The 20000-nt window shown below is 43.1% G+C and overlaps 1 protein-coding gene and 1 long non-coding RNA gene across 3 annotated transcripts in view; both read left to right on the forward strand.

Annotated features, from left to right (window-relative positions):
* LOC143292127 (uncharacterized) overlaps window positions 1-1601 on the forward strand; it is a 17775-nt gene extending 16174 nt beyond the window's left edge. The window contains exons 2-3 of one of the 2 annotated variants that reach the window (XR_013056622.1): window positions 222-280; window positions 1286-1601. This is a non-coding gene — a long non-coding RNA (uncharacterized LOC143292127). The remainder of the gene's footprint in view (window positions 1-221; window positions 281-1285) is intronic. The other variant, XR_013056623.1, reaches the window with a different exon arrangement.
* A 1571-nt stretch (window positions 1602-3172) lies between these two features.
* Window positions 3173-20000, forward strand: part of LOC143292325 (uncharacterized) — a 29987-nt gene continuing 13159 nt past the window's right edge. The window contains exons 1-8 of the mRNA XM_076602514.1: window positions 3173-3246; window positions 4238-4263; window positions 5666-7792; window positions 9383-9471; window positions 10267-10322; window positions 10828-10869; window positions 11937-11960; window positions 15415-15590. Of these exons, the coding sequence (XP_076458629.1) occupies window positions 3173-3246; window positions 4238-4263; window positions 5666-7792; window positions 9383-9471; window positions 10267-10322; window positions 10828-10869; window positions 11937-11960; window positions 15415-15590 (2614 nt within the window). The remainder of the gene's footprint in view (window positions 3247-4237; window positions 4264-5665; window positions 7793-9382; window positions 9472-10266; window positions 10323-10827; window positions 10870-11936; window positions 11961-15414; window positions 15591-20000) is intronic.

Here is a 20000-nt window from a genome sequence, read left to right on the forward strand (position 1 = left end):
TCATCATCATCATCATCACCTTCATCACCTTCTTCTTCTTCTTCTTCTTCTTCTTCTCTTTTTCATCATCATCATCATCATCATCATCATCATCATCATCACCTTCATCACCTTCTTCTTCTTCTTCTTCTTCTTCTTCTTCTTCTTATTATTATTATTATTATTATTATTATTATTATTATTATTATTATTATTATTATTATTATTATTCTGCTTTTCAGGATCTCCCTATCACCAGCCAAGATGAAGCGATGTTTAGTAGTGCTCGTCCTGTTCACTGGTAAGTTCGGCAAGAAAAAACCGAAGCTTTGAAAGCGTAAATATATACACAAAAACACACGCGCGCACACGTACACACACGAACGCAAACACACACACACACACACACACACACACACACACACACGTGCGCGCGCGCGCACATACACACACACACGCACACACACCTACATACGAACACAAACACACACGTATACACATTCTCTCTCTCTCTCTCACTCTCTATCTCTCTGTCTCTCTCTCCTCTCTCTCTCTCTCTCTCTCTCACACACACACACACACACACACACACACCTACACACGCACACACGCACACACACACACACACACACACACACACACACACACACGCACGCACGTACACACATAATCTCTCTCTCTCTCTCTCTCTCTCTCTCTCTCTCTCTCTCTTTCAAACACACACACACACACACACACACACACACACACACACACACGTACACACATACTCTCTCTCTCTCTCTCTCTCTCTCTCTCTCACACACACACACACACACACACACACACACACACACACACACACACACACACACACACACACGTACACACATACTCTCTCTCTCTCTCTCTCTCTCTCTCTCTCTCTCTCTCACACACACACACACACACACACACACACACAAACACACACACACACACACACACACACACACACACACACACACACACACACACATGCCCACTTCCACTCTTTGTAGTCTGTGTGCGCGTTTATGTGTGACTGAACCGAGTTTGTGCGTGTGTGTGTGTGTGTGTGTGTGTGTGTGTGTGTGTGTGTGTGTGTGTGTGTTTACGTGCGCGTGCGCGTGCGCGCCCGCGAGTGTGTCTGTGTATCAAAGAATCAAGCCTAGCAAATGTTTACAAAATCAAAATGATCCAACTACACTTTATAATTCTTCATAAACATCTTTATTTTTCGAAATGACCTGTTGTGTGCGTGGGTGGTGTTCCTAAAAGATGACACAGTTACATTGCCTGTTTTCAGCAGCTATGCCTGGGCTGACAAGGTCTTCGTCGACAACCCCCACGACAGACACCACATCGACAGCCACACAAGCAGCAAGTTCTGCAACGTCAGACCCTGCCAGTGTCGACTCCACCACAGCACAGACTACAACGACTGCTACAGAAACAACTTCTGGCGCCGCTGACACAACCACTACGGCAGAAACAACTGTTGCGGACACAGCCACTACTGTTGCGGACACAGCCACTACTGTTGCGGACACAGCCACTACTGTTGCGGACACAGCCACTACTGTTGCGGACACAGCCACTACTGTTCCGGACACAGCCACAACTGTTGCGGACACAGCCACTACTGTTGCGGACACAGCCACAACTGTTGCGGACACAGGCACAACTGTTGCGGACACAGCCACAACTGTTGCGGACACAGCCACTACTGCAGAAACAACAACGGTTGCGGACACAGCCACTACAGCAGAAACAACAACGGTTGCGGACACTGCCACTACTGTTGCGGACACAGCCACCACAGCAGAAACAACAACTGTTGCGGACACAGCCACAACTGTTGCGGACACAGGCACAACTGTTGCGGACACAGCCACAACTGTTGCGGACACAGCCACTACTGCAGAAACAACAACGGTTGCGGACACAGCCACTACAGCAGAAACAACAACGGTTGCGGACACTGCCACTACTGTTGCGGACACAGCCACCACAGCAGAAACAACAACTGTTGCGGACACAGCCACTACTGCAGAAACAACAACGGTTGCGGACACAGCCACCACAGCAGAAACAACTGTTGCGGACACAGCCACAACTGTTGCAGACACAGCCACTACATCAGAAACAACTGTTGCGGACACAGCCACAACTGTTGCGGACACAGCCACAACTGTTGCGGACACAGCCACTACTGCAGAAACAACAACTGTTGCGGACACAGCCACTACTGTTGCGGACACAGCCACAACTGTTGCGGACACAGCCACTACAGCAGAAACAACAACTGTTGCGGACACAGCCACTACTGTTGCGGACACAGCCACTACTGTTGCGGACACAGCCACTACTGTTGCGGACACAGCCACTACAGCAGAAACAACAACTGTTGCGGACACAGCCACTACTGCAGAAACAACAACTGTTGCGGACACAGCCACTACTGTTGCGGACACAGCCACAACTGTTGCGGACACAGCCACTACTGCAGAAACAACAACTGTTGCGGACACAGCCACTACTGTTGCGGACACAGCCACTACTGTTGCGGACACAGCCACTACTGTTGCGGACACAGCCACTACAGCAGAAACAACAACTGTTGCGGACACAGCCACAACTGCAGAAACAACAACTGTTGCTGACACAGCCACTACTGTTGCAGACACGGCCACCACAGCAGAAACAACAACTGTTGCGGACACAGCCACTACTGTTGCAGACACGGCCACCACAGCAGAAACAACAACTGTTGCGGACACAGCCACTACAGCAGAAACAACAACTGTTGCGGACACAGCCACTACTCCAGAAACAACAACTGTTGCAGACACAGCCAGTACTGCAGAAACAACAACTGTTGCGGACACAGCCACAACTGTTGCGGACACAGCCACTACTGTTGCTGACACAGCCACTACTGTTGCGGACACAGCCACTACTGTTGAAGACACAGCCACAACTGTTGCGGACACAGCCACTACTGTTGCTGACACAGCCACTACAGCAGAAACAACAACTGTTGCTGACACAGCCACTACTATTGCAGACACAGCCACTACTGTTGCAGACACAGCCACCACAGCAGAAACAACAACTGTTGCTGACACAGCCACTACTGTAGAAACAACAACTGTTGCAGACACAGCCACTACTGTTCCGGACACAGCCACAAATGCAGAAACAACAACTGTTGCTGACGCAGCCACTACTGTTGCAGACACAGCCACTACTGCAGAAACAACAACTGTTGCTGACACAGCCACAACTGTTGCAGACACAGCCACTACTGTTGCGGACACAGCCACAACTGTTGCGGACACAGCCACTACTGTTGCGGACACAGCCACAACTGCTGCGGACACAGCCACCACAGCAGAAACAACAACTGTTGCGGACACAGCCACAACTGTTGCAGACACAGCCACTACTGCAGAAACAACAACTGTTGCGGACACAGCCACCACAGCAGAAACAACAACTGTTGCGGACACAGCCACAACTGTTGCGGATACAGCCACTACTGTTGCGGACACAGCCACTACAGCAGAAACAACAACTGTTGCGGACACAGCCACTACATCAGAATCAACAACTGTTGCGGACACAGCCACTACGGTTGCGGACACAGCCACCACAGCAGAAACAACAACTGTTGCGGACACAGCCACAACTGTTGCGGACACAGCCACTACTGTAGAAACAACAACTGTTGCGGACACAGCCACAACTGTTGCAGACACAGCCACTACTGTAGAAACAACAACTGTTGCTGACACAGCCACTACTGTAGAAACAACAACTGTTGCTGACACAGCCACTACTGCAGAAACAACAACTGTTGCGGACACAGCCACTACTGCAGAAACAACAACTGTTGCGGACACAGCCACTACTGTTGCGGACACAGCCACTACTGTTGCGGACACAGCCACTGCAGCTGAAACAACAATTGTTGCGGACACAGCCACTACTGTTGCGGACACAGCCACTTCTGTAGTAACAACAACTGTTGCTGACACAGCCACTACAGCAGAAACAACAACTGTTGCGGACACAGCCACTACAGCAGAAACAACAACTGTTGCGGACACAGCCACTACTGCAGAAACAACAACTGTTGCGGACACAGCCACTACAGCAGAAACAACAACTGTTGCGGACACTGCCACTACTGCAGAAACAACAACTGTTGCGGACACAGCCACTACTGTTCCGGACACAGCCACAACTCTTGCAGACACAGCCACTACATCAGAAACAACTGTTGCGGACACAGCCACTACTGTTGCGGACACAGCCACTACAGCAGAAACAACAACTGTTGCGGACACAGCCACAACTGTTGCGGACACAGCCACAACTGTTGTGGACACAGCTACTACTGCAGAAACAACAACTGTTGCTGACACAGCCACTACAGCAGAAACAACAACTGTTGCGGACACAGCCACAACTGTTGCGGACACAGCCACTACTGCAGAAACAACAACTGTTGCGGACACAGCCACAACTGTTGCGGACACAGCCACTACTGTTGCGGACACAGCCACAACTGTTGCGGACACAGCCACTACTGTTGCGGACACAGCCACTACAGCAGAAACAACAACTGTTGCGGACACAGCCACAACTGTTGCGGACACAGCCACAACTGTTGCGGACACAGCCACTACTGTTGCGGACACAGCCACTACAGCAGAAACAACAACTGTTGCGGACACAGCCACTACTGTTGCGGACACAGCCACTACAGCAGAAACAACAACTGTTGCGGACACAGCCACTACTGTTGCGGACACAGCCACAACTGTTGCGGACACAGCCACAACTGTTGCGGACACAGCCACTACAGCAGAAACAACAACTGTTGCGGACACAGCCACAACTGTTGCGGACACAGCCACTACATCAGAAACAACTGTTGCGGACACAGCCACAACTGTTGCGGACACAGCCACTACAGCAGAAACAACAACTGTTGCGGACACAGCCACTACAGCAGAAACAACAACTGTTGCGGACACAGCCACTACTGTTGCAGACACAGCCACAACTGTTGCGGACACAGCCACTACTGCAGAAACAACAACTGTTGCGGACACAGCCACTACAGCAGAAACAACAACTGTTGCGGACACAGCCACTACTGCAGAAACAACAACTGTTGCGGACACAGCCACTACTGTTCCGGACACAGCCACAACTCTTGCAGACACAGCCACTACATCAGAAACAACTGTTGCGGACACAGCCACAACTGTTGCGGACACAGCCACTACAGCAGAAACAACAACTGTTGCGGACACAGCCACTACAGCAGAAACAACAACTGTTGCGGACACAGCCACAACTGTTGCGGACACAGCCACTACAGCAGAAACAACAACTGTTGCGGACACAGCCACAACTGTTGCGGACACAGCCACTACTGTTGCTGACACAGCCACAACTGTTGCGGACACAGCCACAACTGTTGCGGACACAGCCACTACTGCAGAAACAACAACTGTTGCGGACACAGCCACTACAGCAGAAACAACAACTGTTGCGGACACAGCCACTACTGCAGAAACAACAACTGTTGCGGACACAGCCACTACAGCAGAAACAACAACTGTTGCTGACACAGCCACTACTGTTGCGGACACAGCCACAACTGTTGCAGACACAGCCACTACTGTTGCTGACACAGCCACTGCAGCAGAAACAACAACTGTTGCGGACGCAGCGACTACTGTTGCGGACACTGCCACTACTGCAGAAACAACAACTGTTTCGGACACAGCCACTACTGTTCCGGACACAGCCACAACTCTTGCAGACATAGCCACTACATCAGAAACAACTGTTGCGGACACAGCCACAACTGTTGCGGACACAGCCACAACTGTTGCGGACACAGCCACTACAGCAGAAACAACAACTGTTGCGGACACAGCCACAACTGTTGCGGACACAGCCACTACTGTTGCGGACACAGCCACTACAGCAGAAACAACAACTGTTGCGGACACAGCCACAACTGTTGCGGACACAGCCACTACAGCAGAAACAACAACTGTTGCGGACACAGCCACAACTGTTGCGGACACAGCCACTACTGTTGCGGACACAGCCACAACTGTTGCGGACACAGCCACTACTGTTGCGGACACAGCCACTACTGTTGCGGACACAGCCACTACTGCAGAAACAACAACTGTTGCGGACACAGCCACAACTGTTGCGGACACAGCCACTACTGTTGCGGACACAGCCACAACTGTTGCGGACACAGCCACAACTGTTGCGGACACAGCCACTACTGCAGAAACAACAACTGTTGCGGACACAGCCACTACAGCAGAAACAACAACTGTTGCGGACACAGCCACTACTGCAGAAACAACAACTGTTGCGGACACAGCCACTACAGCAGAAACAACAACTGTTGCGGACACAGCCACTACTGTTGCGGACACAGCCACAACTGTTGCAGACACAGCCACAACTGTTGCAGACACAGCCACTACTGTTGCGGACACAGCCACTACTGTTGCGGACACAGCCACAACTGTTGCAGACACAGCCACTACATCAGAAACAACTGTTGCGGACACAGCCACAACTGTTGCGGACACAGCCACAACTGTTGCGGACACAGCCACTACAGCAGAAACAACAACTGTTGCGGACACAGCCACAACTGTTGCGGACACAGCCACAACTGTTGCGGACACAGCCACTACAGCAGAAACAACAACTGTTGCGGACACAGCCACAACTGTTGCGGACACAGCCACTACAGCAGAAACAACAACTGTTGCGGACACAGCCACAACTGTTGCGGACACAGCCACTACTGTTGCGGACACAGCCACAACTGTTGCGGACACAGCCACTACTGTTGCAGACACAGCCACTACTGTTGCAGACACAGCCACTACAGCAGAAACAACAACTGTTGCTGACACAGCCACTACAGCAGAAACAACAACTGTTGCGGACACAGCCACTACAGCAGAAACAACAACTGTTGCGGACACAGCCACTACTGCAGAAACAACAACTGTTGCGGACACAGCCACAACTGTTGCGGACACAGCCACTACTGTTGCGGACACAGCCACAACTGTTGCGGACACAGCCACTACTGTTGCGGACACAGCCACTACAGCAGAAACAACAACTGTTGCAGACACAGCCACTACTGTTGCGGCCACAGCCACTACCGTTGCAGACACAGCCACTACTGTTGCTGACACAGCCACTACAGCAGAAACAACAACTGTTGCGGACACAGCGACTACTGTTGCGGACACATCCACTACAGCAGAAACAACAACTGTTGCGGACACAGCCACAACTGTTGCGGACACAGCCACAACTGTTGCGGACACAGCCACTACTGTTGCGGACGCAGCCACAACTGTCGCAGAAACAGCCACTACTGCAGAAACAACAACTGTTGCGGACACAGCCACTACTGTTGCGGACACAGCTACTACATTAGAAACTACTGTTGCGAACACAGCCACAACTGTTGCAGACACAGCTACTACATCAGAAACTACTGTTGCGGACACAGCCACAACTGTTGCGGACACAGCCACTACTGTTGCGGACACAGCTACTACATCAGAAACTACTGTTGCGGACACAGCCACAACTGTTGCGGACACAGCCACTACTGTTGCGGACACAGCCACTACAGCAGAAACAACAACTGTTGCGGACACAACCACTACTACAGAAACAACAACTACTACTACACTACGAACAACGCAATTCCCAGTTCAAAATCCAAACTTGGGTGAGTTATTCTCTGTTCCTTATATGCATGGGTATGCATACATTCTCTGAACATGGCCCACCCTATTTCTATTCTCATTTTCATATCAATCTCTTTTTTTTTCTTCTTTTTTTTTTTTTCTTTTTTTTCAGAGTAATATTCTTCCTTTCTTTCATTTTTTCCCCATTTCATTTTAGTGTATATACTCAGCTAGGTAGGTAGGTAGGTAGGTAGGTTAGTAAGTAGTCAGTCAGTCAGTCAGTTAGGTTAATAATAATAATAATAATAATGATGATGATGATGATGATGGTAATGATAATGATAATAATATTTGTATAGCGCTGAATATTGTGCACAGACAAATCAAAGCGCTTTCGCACCAGTCATTCACACGCATGCATAACTCCAAAACTGTAGAAACTAAAGACAAGGAAGAGGCAGGCAAGAGAGGCTATTTTGGGAAGAGGTGGGTTTTAAGGCCAGGCTTGAAAGAGCTGTGTGTGGAGACTTGACGAAGCTAAAGAGGAAGTTCATTCCAATTGCAAGGTCCAAAGACAGAGAAAGAACGGCGGCCAACCGTCGAGTGTTTGAATCTGGGTATGCGTAAACAGAGTGGATCCGAAGCTGATCGTAGTGATCGAGATGGAGTGTAGCGGTGAAGGCAGCCACATAGATAGGAAGGGGCAGATTTGTGAATACGTTTATAACATAGAGTGCTAATATTGTAGGTTGGTAGGTAGGTAGGAAGGTAGGTAGGTTGCTACTTTAGTTACTCGATTATTCAGACAACCTATGGTACGTTCTCAAAGCCCTGAGCAGAGCTAGCTAGTTAGTTAGGTAGGTAGGTAGGTAGGCAAGTAGGTAGGGAGGTAGGCAGGTAGGTAGGTAGGCTGTTACTTTAGTTACTTGATTATTCAAAGACTACCTATGGTACGTTCTCAAAGCCCCGAGTAGAACTAGTTAGTTAAGTTAGTAGGCAGGTAGGTAGGTAGGTAGTCAGGTAGGCAGGTAGGTAGTCAGGTTGTTACTTTAGTTACTTGATTATTCAAAGACTACCAATGGCACGTTCTCAAAGCCCTGAGCAGAGCTGGTTAGTTAAGTTATTAGGTAGTCAGGTAGGTAGTCAGGTAGGTAGGTTGTTACCTTAGTTACTTGCTTATTCAAAGACTACCTATGGTACTTTCTCAAAGCCCTGAGCAGAGCTAGGTAGCTAGGTTAGTGGGCAGGTAGTCAGGTAGATAGGTAGGCAGGTAGGTAGGCAGGGAGGTACGGAGCTAGACAGGTAGGTAATTACTTGATCATTTGATTATACATAGACTGTCGATGGCAGGTTTTCAAAGCCATGAGCAGAGCTTCGAACCAATGCGTAAGTCAAGTATCTGCTAATATATATATATATATATATATATATATATATATATATATATATATATATATATATATATATATTGACTCTGAAGCTGCTCCCTTATCTTTTCTTCTTTTTTTTTCTTTTTTTATTAAGCAGATATAGTGTAGCTTATATTATGGGCCAGTCCACACACCTTAGATACCACATCCTTGAAACAGAAACTTCTCGTTCTAATGTCGTTGTATTGCTTGTTTTCTCAGACGGAGCCGTGTTCTTGATGAACATTAAAATCTTGGTGCTTGTCAAAACCGATTTCGACAATGCTTGGGGAAAGGGCTTAAAAGAACAGGTGAGAAATTTGTAAAAGCATGCGTGTGTATGTGTGTGTGTGTATGTGTGTGTGTGTGTGTACGTGTGTGTGTGTGTGTGTGTGTGTGTGTGTGTCTGTCTGTCTGTCTGTCTGTCTGTCTGTCTCTGTATCTCTCTGTGTCTCTGTCTGTCTGTCTGTCTGTCTGTCTCTGTCTCTGTCTCTCTCTCTCTCTCTCTCTCTCTCTGTGTCTCTCTCTGTGTTAGTGTATGTGTTTCTGTGTCTGTGAGTGTAAGTGTAAGTGATCATGTGTGTGTGTGTGTGTGTGTGTGTGTGTGTGTACAGCACCCATACGTGTACCTGCGTGTGTCCGTGTGTTGACATTCATGTCAGCGCGTGTTTGATATTGTTGTTCGAATTCATCAGTCGACTGTCACCCAAATAAAGCGTGCTTTAAACAATACATTGTTGTTGGGTCGGTTTTTTCTGTTGTTGTTGTTGCTTTTTTATTATTATTATCATTGTTGTCTTTTTTTTTTACTACAACTACTACTACTACTACTACTGTTACCTTTTTTATATCATAATCATTATTTATTTATTTATTTATTTATTTATGTACGCTTATCTATTATTTATTCACCTTTTTTTTCTTCTTTCTTTTTCTTTTTTTTTCCTCTCAACGCCTGACTAAGCGCGTTGGGTTACACTGCTGGTCAGGCATCTGCTTGGCAGAAGTGGTGTAGCGTATATGGATTTGTCCGAACGCAGTGACGCCTCCTTGAGCTACTGAAACTGAAACTGAAACTGTTTTTTTTTTCTCTCTCTCTCTTACAGTTCGAAGCACCATTCAGACTAAGATTTCCTGATACGTTCATTGGAATGTTCATCAAGTAAGTTTTGATTAAGTGTGTGTTTTCTTTTACTGATTTTTCTCATATTCTTCTTCGTCCTCTAGCTCTTCCATTCTGTTCTATTGATCAACATCTTGATATAATTATATACCCTCTGTCTTTCGTGTGTGTGTGTGTGTGTGTGTGTGTGTGTGTGTGTGTGTGTGTGTGTGTGTGTGTGTGTGTGTGTGTGTGTGTGTGTGTGTGTGTGTGTGCGGACAAAATATTCCATACTGCCCACAATATAACTTTTTACTGCTTGGTAACAACTTGATATGTGTGTCATAACGGCGCGCTTGATTGCCGCTTGTGTGTGTGTGTGTGTGTGTGTGTGTGTGTGTGTGTGTGTGTGTGTGTGAGTGTGTGTGTGGTGTGTGTCTATGTGTCTAAATGTGTCTGTGTGTCTTTTTATTTATAATTATATCTGTGTGTGCCTGTGTCAAATTCAACATTTACACCCTGTGTTTTTTTTTCGTTTTTTTTTTCTTTCTTGTCTCTTTCAAAGGGAAATTCCAACAGGGCAAGGCAACCGCAGAAAAAGACGAGAGTAAGTAATGTCATACACACACACAGGCGCGCGCGCGCGCACACACACACACACACACACACACACACACACACACACACACACACACACACACACACACACATAGATACACACAAACACACACATACACACACACACACACACACACACACACACACACACACACACACACACACATAGATACACACAAACACACACATACACACACACATACACACACACACACACACACACACACACACACACACACACACACACACACACACACACACACACACACACACACACACACACACACACACACACACACACACACACACACACACACACACACACACACACACACAGCGAGAGAGGAGGGGTAGTGGTGGAGGGAAGAAGAAGAGGGTAAAGGAGGGGTTGGGGGTGGGAGGGGGGTGATATTGGAACTATCGGCTGGTGAAAGTGAGTATTGGGTGTGTGTGTGTGTGTGTGGAGGGGGAGGGGGGGGGCTAGGGGGAGGGGGGGGAGGGAGGGAGGGAAGGAAGGTGAGATGATAAGACAGACAGCACTGGCAATAACCGGTCGAAAAGGAGGTCAATCCGGGAGTTGTGTGGAAAAGTCGACGGTTCAGATAACTGCAGAGAGAGAAAGAGAGAGAGGAGGTGGAGGGTGATATTTGGGGGGGGGGGGGGGGGGAAGGGGGTTAGAGAGATAAGGAGAGACAGACAAACAAACAGACAGACAGACAGAGAAAGACACACACAGAGAGAGGCAGGTAGATGAGAAGGTAGGGAGTACCAACATTCTTGGATTTTTCAAGGTTTAAGAAATCTGTTAAAGCGGTTGCAAAAAACTAAAACTTAAAAAAAAAAATGACAAAAACTAACAAACAAACCAAAAAAAAACATTGCAAGGAATCCTGTTATGATTACCAGTTTTATTTCTTTGCTTTTCGAGTTCGATTTTTAATCTAGCATTCTGTTGGATGTTTCATGTATGTTTATAATTTTTTTATGATTATCTAGAGTTAATATTCTTAAGTCGTATCATTATAATTTCAACCATTGATTTGCTTTCTTTTTCAGGGCGGCGACTACCGCCTCGCCAGGGTACGTAAACTGCGACTGTCTTTGTTGTACTGTTGGAGTGGAATTTCGTACTGCATTCATACCAATGACTGCCCCCTTTTTTGTCGCCGTGGGATCTTTTACGTGCGTCAAGTGCATGCTGCACACTGGGCGTCTGAGCTTATTGTTTCATCCCGGCGAAAGACTATTGTGTTGTATTGTATTGTATTGTATTGTATTGTATTGTGTTGTGTTGTGTTGTGTTGTGTTGTGTTGTGTTTTATTGCATTGCGTTGTATTGTGTTGTGTAGTATTGTGTTGTGTTGTATTGTATTGTGTTGTGTTGTGTTGTATTGTATTGTATTGTGTTGTATTGTGTTGTTATTGTGTTGTATTGTATTGTATTGTGTTGTATTGTGTTTATTGTATTGTATTGTGTTGTATTGTGTTTATTGTATTGTATTGTTATTGTGTTGTATTGTATTGTATTGTGTTGTATTGTGTTGTTATTGTGTTGCATTGCATTGTATTGTATTGTGTTGTATTGTGTTGTATTGTGTTTATTGTATTGTATTGTATTGTGTTGTATTGTGTTTATTGTATTGTATTGTATTGTTATTGTGTTGTATTGTATTGTGTTGTATTGTGTTGTATTGTATTGTATTGTGTTGTATTGTGTTTATTGTATTGTATTGTATTGTATTGTATTGTATTGTGTTGTATTGCATTGTATTGTATTGTATTATATTGTGTTTTATTGTATTGTGTTGTATTGTGTTGCATTGTATTGTATTGTGTTGTATTGTGTTGCATTGTATTGTATTGTGTTGTATTGTATGGTTGTATTGTGCTGTATTGTATTGTGTTGTATTGTGTTGTATTGTATTGTGTTGTACTGTGTTTATTGTATTGTATTGTATTGTTGTATTGCATTGTATTGTATTGTGTTGTATTGTGTTGTTATTGTGTTGTATTGTATTGTGTTGTATTGTATTGTATTGTCATTGTATTATATTGCGTTTTATTGTATTGTGTTGCATTGTGTTGTGCTGTTGTATTGTATTGTGTTGTATTGTATTGTCATTGTATTATATTGTGTTTTATTGTATTGTGTTGTATTGTATTGTTATTGTGTTGTGTTGTATTGTGCTGTATTGTATTGTGTTGTATTGTATTGTTATTGTGTTGTGTTGTATTGTATTGTATTGTATTGTGTTGTATTGTTATTGTGTTGTATTGTATTATGTCGTATTGTATTGTTTTGTGTTGTGTTGTGTTGTCTTGGTATTGTATTGTATTGTATTGTATTGTATTGCATTGTATTGAGTTACTCTTTTACCATAACAGATTTCTCTGTGGGACCAGCGCCAGCAAACAAGGCGTAGAAGAGGGGGCTGCGGATGGGGCACAAAATACTGGTCTATGCGAGGTTCGAACACGTGGACGCTGGCTTCTTGTCGAGGTGTATCACCACTGGGCCACCCCTCCACGTGTATCCAGCGTATTGATCAACGTGAAGAGGAAGGTGGCGGAGTGGTTACAACGCTTATCAGCCAATACAGTGTCCGTGAGGGTGTGGGTTCGAATCCCGCTCTCGCCCTTTCTCCCAAGTTTTAGACCTGGAAAATCAAACTGAGCGTCTAGTCATTCGGATGAGACGATAAACCGAGGCCCCCGTTTGTCAGCATGACAACGGCAGTATTAGCAGCAGCAGCAGCAGTAGTAGTGGTAGTAGTAGTTTTAGTGGCAGCAGTAGCAGTAGAAGCGGCGTTATCATTATCATCATCATTATCATTTCTATCATTATCACCACCATCATCAACATCATGTGTATTGCCTCTGCTACTACTACTACTACTACTACTACTACTTCTCCAGTCAATGGGGAAACCATTTACAGCTGAGTCTTTTGTGAAGGACTATGACTCTCAAACTAGGAGGCAAAATTGCACTGGCTCTTAGTGCTGCAGCCTTGTGGGCTAGTCGGCCTTTGGGAACCATCCCAACGCCGACTGTCCTAAAACCCTCTTGGCCGAGAGAGTGGGGATGTACTTGGGCAAGACACTCTCCACTATAATCAAATTTTAGCCTAATTTGTTGGAACAGCAGTTACCTCCTCTGCTGTTCTGATGGTCATAGTCGGACACGACTGACTATCATATATATATATATATATATATATATATATATATATATATATATATATATATATATATATACTACTACTACTACTACTACTACTACTACTACTACTACTTGCTTTAAACAGGAAAGTGCATGCCGATGTTAATTTTCTTTACAGAGTTACGTTGATGTTGGTGACTTTGAATTAACTAAGCAGGTGTGATCATGCTGGTAGCGATTGAATTAACTACACACGTCTATTGATGCTGGAAACTTCAGTTGAACTAACTACACTAGTATGTTGACGCTGGTAACTTATATTGAACGAACCGACTGACAGATGCGTAGATGCACTAACGGGCGCAATAGCCGAATGGTTAAACGTTGGACTTTCAATCTGAAGGTCCCGGGTTCGGATCTCGGTGACGGCGCCTGGTGGGTTAAAGGGTTGAGATTTGTTTCCGATCTCCCAGGTTAATATATATACAGACCTGCTTGTGTCTAAACCCCCTTCGTGTATATACGCACGCTGAAGTTCAAATACGCACGATAAAGATCCTGCAATCCATGTCAGTTTTCGGTGGGTTATGGAAACAGGAACATACTCAGCATGCACACACCTGGAAACGTAGTATGGGTGCCTACGTGGCGGGGTAATTGAACAAAAAGGACATACACGTAAAACGTTACATGTCTGTCTGAGTGTGTATGTGTGCGTGCCTGAAAATCTGATTGAATGACACAGGAAAACGAATGATGAGCGCCCAAATGGCAACCGTCAGTTGCCTCTACCCAGGTAGGCAGTCTGTTGTGTAAATGACACCATGTTTGCAAAGCGCTTAGAGCTTGGTCTCCGACCGAGGTTGGGCTTTACATAAGTATCCATATCAATCAGTCAATCAATGCTGGTGACTGTACTTTACCTGACTCTCTGTCTCACACACACACACACACACACACACACACACACACAGAGAGAGAGAGAGAGAGAGAGAGAGAGAGAGAGAGAATACAAACTATATGAAACACAACATAAATGATGATAGTATTTTTTTTCTGGTATTAAACTTCAGGATAGATCAGACTACGTTGCTCATCTTTGCAACACTACTTAAGATTAACCGAACTGTCTTGGCTGCATGAAATAAATAACACAGAAAGCCTCTTCCAACAAAAAAATAAATAAACAATCGTTGGCCTTTTTTCCGCTGACGTTGTATCTTTATTTTAAAAAATAAATAAATAAAAAAATTAAATAAAAAAAATCTTCTACGTCATAACCATGTAATACGTCATTTACTTAAATGAGGTCACATGAGTCATCATGTAAACATTTGTTGTCCTTTCACACACACACACACAACATGCACAGGTACAGTACCGTGGACCTCGGAGCAAACTTCAGTGCTGGTAATCTGGTGGAACTGGACGAGGTTCAGCAGGAGGAGTTCAAGAATAACGTGACCGATGCTATCAAAGCCCTCAACAACACCATCAATGACACCAACGTCGCCATCCAGCCCGAAGTTGCCGTGGACTTCGACGAATGTGAGTGGCCCTTGATGATAAAGGCAATAATGAGGATGATAATGATGACTGATAACGTTGAGAAGACGAAGAAGAAGACTGATTGATTGAATCTTTAATGGGTAAAGAATTAAGCACAGTAAAGGCCTTTTTTTTTACAATTCTGCCCATTTAACGACACAAAACTTAAAAATAAAGAACGACACAAAACATAAAAATAAAGAAATAAAATGAAGTGAAATAAGAATAGTAACTGGAATAGTCTATTAAAGGTAACAAAGCGATGAAAAGAACAATTGGTACATTATCATATACGTACGTACTCTCTCACACACACACACACACACACGCACACACACACACACATAATCATAATTACCAGTTGCTAGCCCTTCAATCTCTAAATGTAAAGCGAGATAAACTTCCTAAATTTGATCACTATTACTTTCCGCCATTACATCAGAAGGTGGATACCAATGAGAAAATCAGCACAGCTATATACATTCGAGAAGGGGTCAAGTACACTCCATGCCCCAGCCCCGTTCCACCAGATATACCAAATATTCATTCTTGTGCTGTAAAAGTCCAGTATAATTCTTCACTCTTAACTGTCATTTCTGTATACCTACCTCAGGGTCCAAATGACTTTAATACAGAGTGGATTCGAACATTACGGACAGACCAGGACAAAAAAGTTCTCATCACGGGAGACTTCAATGCACACTCGCCATTTTGGGAGAAAGACTGCCAGTCGATCACTAGCAATCGTTTTATTGAAAACATTGTAGATACTTCTTTATACCTACTTAACGATGGCAGAATAACACGGATACCAGACAATCCAAGTCATAGAGCAACTGCCATAGATCTCACTTTAATCTCACCAGATCTGGCACCAATATGTGACTGGAATACACTGGATGACACTCTTAATAGTGATCATTTGCCTATTATAATAAGACTTGAATCTAAAATGCCTCAGTCAATAGATCCAAACGAGGATAAGATCCCAAAATATAATTACCGACATGCGAACTGGGATAAATTCACAAGTTTACTTTCATCGTTTCAAATTTGCAACATAAACGACACAGACATCAACAGTTTATATTCGACATTTACAAATGTAGTCATCACCGCTGCAAATGAATCTATACCCAAGTACAAATCGGTTAAAGATCATAAGCACTCTGGTAATATCTGGTGGAATGAGGCTTGTGAAGCAGCAAAGAAAGAAAAGAAGTCAAAATTCAAAATATACTTAAAAGTACAATCCATCCCAAATCATTTAGAGATGAAAAAGGCTAAAAATAAAGCAAATAGTGTTAACGCACAAGCGAAAAGGCAGTACTGGTCGTCTTTCTGCACAAATGAAGTTTTCAATCACAAAGATATGCAAAAGGTATGGGAAAAACTAAAATCAATGAAAAATGGAATATATTTACCACAATGCCCAATTAAACTGGACCATACAGATCTACCTTCAAATATTGAAAAGGCAGAAGTTTTTGCTGACATGTTTGGTAATCATAGTAGAAACACTGGTTTGTCAGAAGAAAATAGAAAGTTCAGAGAAAGCCAAGAGAAAAATGAAATATACCAAGGTTCAGAGAGCGTAAATCACCTATATATAAATAGTGAAATAACACCAGATGAAATAAAGGAATGTCTCTCAAATCTCAGCAGCAAAAAAACAGCAGTTGGTTTAGACGGAATTTCAAACGAAATGTTGAGACATTTGCCTGGAAATTTGACTGATTTCTTACACTTAATTTTAAAGAAATGTTGGTCTGATGGTGACATTCCTCTTGTATGGAAACAATCAATTGTTGTCCCAATACACAAACAGGGCAAACGCAGAACAGATAAAAACAGTTATCGACCAATTGCCTTAACATCGCATGTATGCAAACTAATGGAAAAAATTGTTCTAAAAAGACTTGTTCATTATTGTGAGAAGCATAGTGTAATTCCTGTAAACCAAGCTGGCTTCAGAAAAGGTAGATCCTCCACAGAACATCTAGTCAAACTGACTACACAGGTAAAGCAACAGTTTGCAAGGCGAAAAAACGTACTAGCGACTTTTTTTGATGTGAAAAAAGCATACGACCAAGTGTGGCACGCTCGACTTTTATATAAACTGAAAAATATCGGTATCACAGGCAACATGTATGATTATATTAGAAGTTTCTTATCAGATAGATTTATACAAGTAAGAATAGGAAACACCTACTCAAACCCCAGACAATTACATATGGGATTACCACAAGGATCAGTAATTTCGCCAATTTTATTCAATATATTATTAGCAGATCTACCTAACAAGCTAGCTAAAGATACAGTCTTGGTTCAATTTGCTGATGACATTTGTTTATGGATGAAGGTGACAATGAAAAATAAAACGCCTACTAGGACACTGAATTACATAAAGAAAATATACCAGCGGGAACTTGATAAAATCAGCAACTTTATGACGGAAAATGGCTTATCATTGTCCTTAGAAAAAACAAATATGATGCTATTTAACACAGGATCAGACCCAGAAAAGCTCCCTGTGTTTACAATAAATGGTTCTATCATCAGATATACACAATATGTTAAATTTTTGGGAGTTTATATTTCTTCAAAGCTTTCGTGGAATTATCATATTGACTATATACTAAACAAAGCAAGAAAAGGTCTAAATTTCCTTAAAATAATTTGTAAACAGCACTGGGGGCAAGATACCAAAGCGTTGATATCTCTCGCAACCTCTCTCGTACGTTCACGCTTGACATACGCTCAAGAGGTATTTTTCAGTGCTCCACTGCATTTGTTAAAGAAGCTGCAAAGCATCGATTGTAAGGCTTATAAACTTGCTCTAGGTGTGCCCATTCTTACATCAAATTTAGGGACCTACAGAGAAGCAGGTGTTTTATCTCTTGATGAACAAAGGAAAGCTTCAGCTGCGAAATTCGTTATCAAATCTTTAGCATATGAAACCTTTTCAAAAGAAGAAGTTAATTTAAGTTCACAAAAAGATTTTGCTAAACGAGCTAAGACGATACAGTCTATGACATCCATCAATACATTTGCATCAGATATCATTAGTGCTACGGAATCAAGAGACAAGCAAATTGCAAAAATACCTACTTTTTCACCAGTCCCTGAATGGGAGCAGTGTAAAGCTACCTTTGACATGGATTATACAGATTTATCCAAGAACCAGTCACCATTTTTGTTAAAACCTGAAGTGCTCTCCCATATAGAAAATCAATATTCTAATTATCTAAAAATATACACAGACGGATCTGTTCTAGAAGATGGTAATTCAGGAGCGGCTTTTGTAATTCCTTCATTTAGATTAGAAAAATTATACTATATTGGTAGACAATATTCCATTTTCACAGCTGAACTTATAGCCATACTTATGGCCTTAAATTATATTTCAGACATTCCGAAAACTGTCAGTGAAATTCTATTATGTGTAGACTCGAAGTCAGTATTAAAAGCTATAGAATCTCCAAATTCAAAGAAGCGAATAGAGATGACAATGGAAATAAAACATATTATTCACCAACTGACAAAACAGGGCATTAAATTAACTTTCTGTTGGGTACCTTCGCACTGTGGAATATCTTCAAATGAGTGGGTAGACCAAGCAGCTAGAAGAGCAGCACGTAATTTCGAAGGCGCAATACAACTTGACATCCAGTTAGATCTACATGAATACATTAGTTGTATAGAAAATGTCTCTAGAAATCGATTTAAGAAATTACTTATAGATTCAAATAATCAATATTACCAATGTTGTGTAAACACAAAGAATGCAGCTAATCCCAAACATTTTCTAAATTTGACACCAGCAGCACATTCAAGACAAATTACAAGTCTAATGTATAGAATTCGTTTAAATGCCTTTCGTACAAAATTTTCTAAAAATATAAAATGTGTATGCGGTAAGCAAATAACTGTAAGTCATCTACTCATTCATTGTCCGAGCATAAGACCGTTAATTCCTAAAGATGTAGTTGATGACTTTTCTTCCAATATTTCATTAGCCACTGAAAAGATTTTGAATGATTATTCATTGCTTAGAATGTTTTCGGAAATTTTAAACTCCAGTCCAGTTGGTATCCTCCTTTGATGTGTTATAATTAATGTTGTTATTTATATTTACATTGTTATAGGTTAATACTTGTTGATATGCATATACATATTCTCCTTCCCATGACACCTCATTCAATACACACCACAATCTCTTTAGACCTTTTTCTTATAATATACTTTTCCTCTGTTACATAACATGAATTTTTTTTTTTTTTTTTTTTTTTTTTTTTTTTTTTTTACACTAATATTCACATGCATACCCTTTCCTTTATCCACTTCTTTACTCCTTTCCGTCTAAAAACACTTATAGTGAATAGACGTTAAACTGAAGATAAAACACAC

The sequence above is a fragment of the Babylonia areolata genome, chromosome 18 (genome assembly GCF_041734735.1).
Source record: "Babylonia areolata isolate BAREFJ2019XMU chromosome 18, ASM4173473v1, whole genome shotgun sequence".
Classification (NCBI taxonomy): Eukaryota; Metazoa; Mollusca; class Gastropoda; order Neogastropoda; family Buccinidae; genus Babylonia; species Babylonia areolata.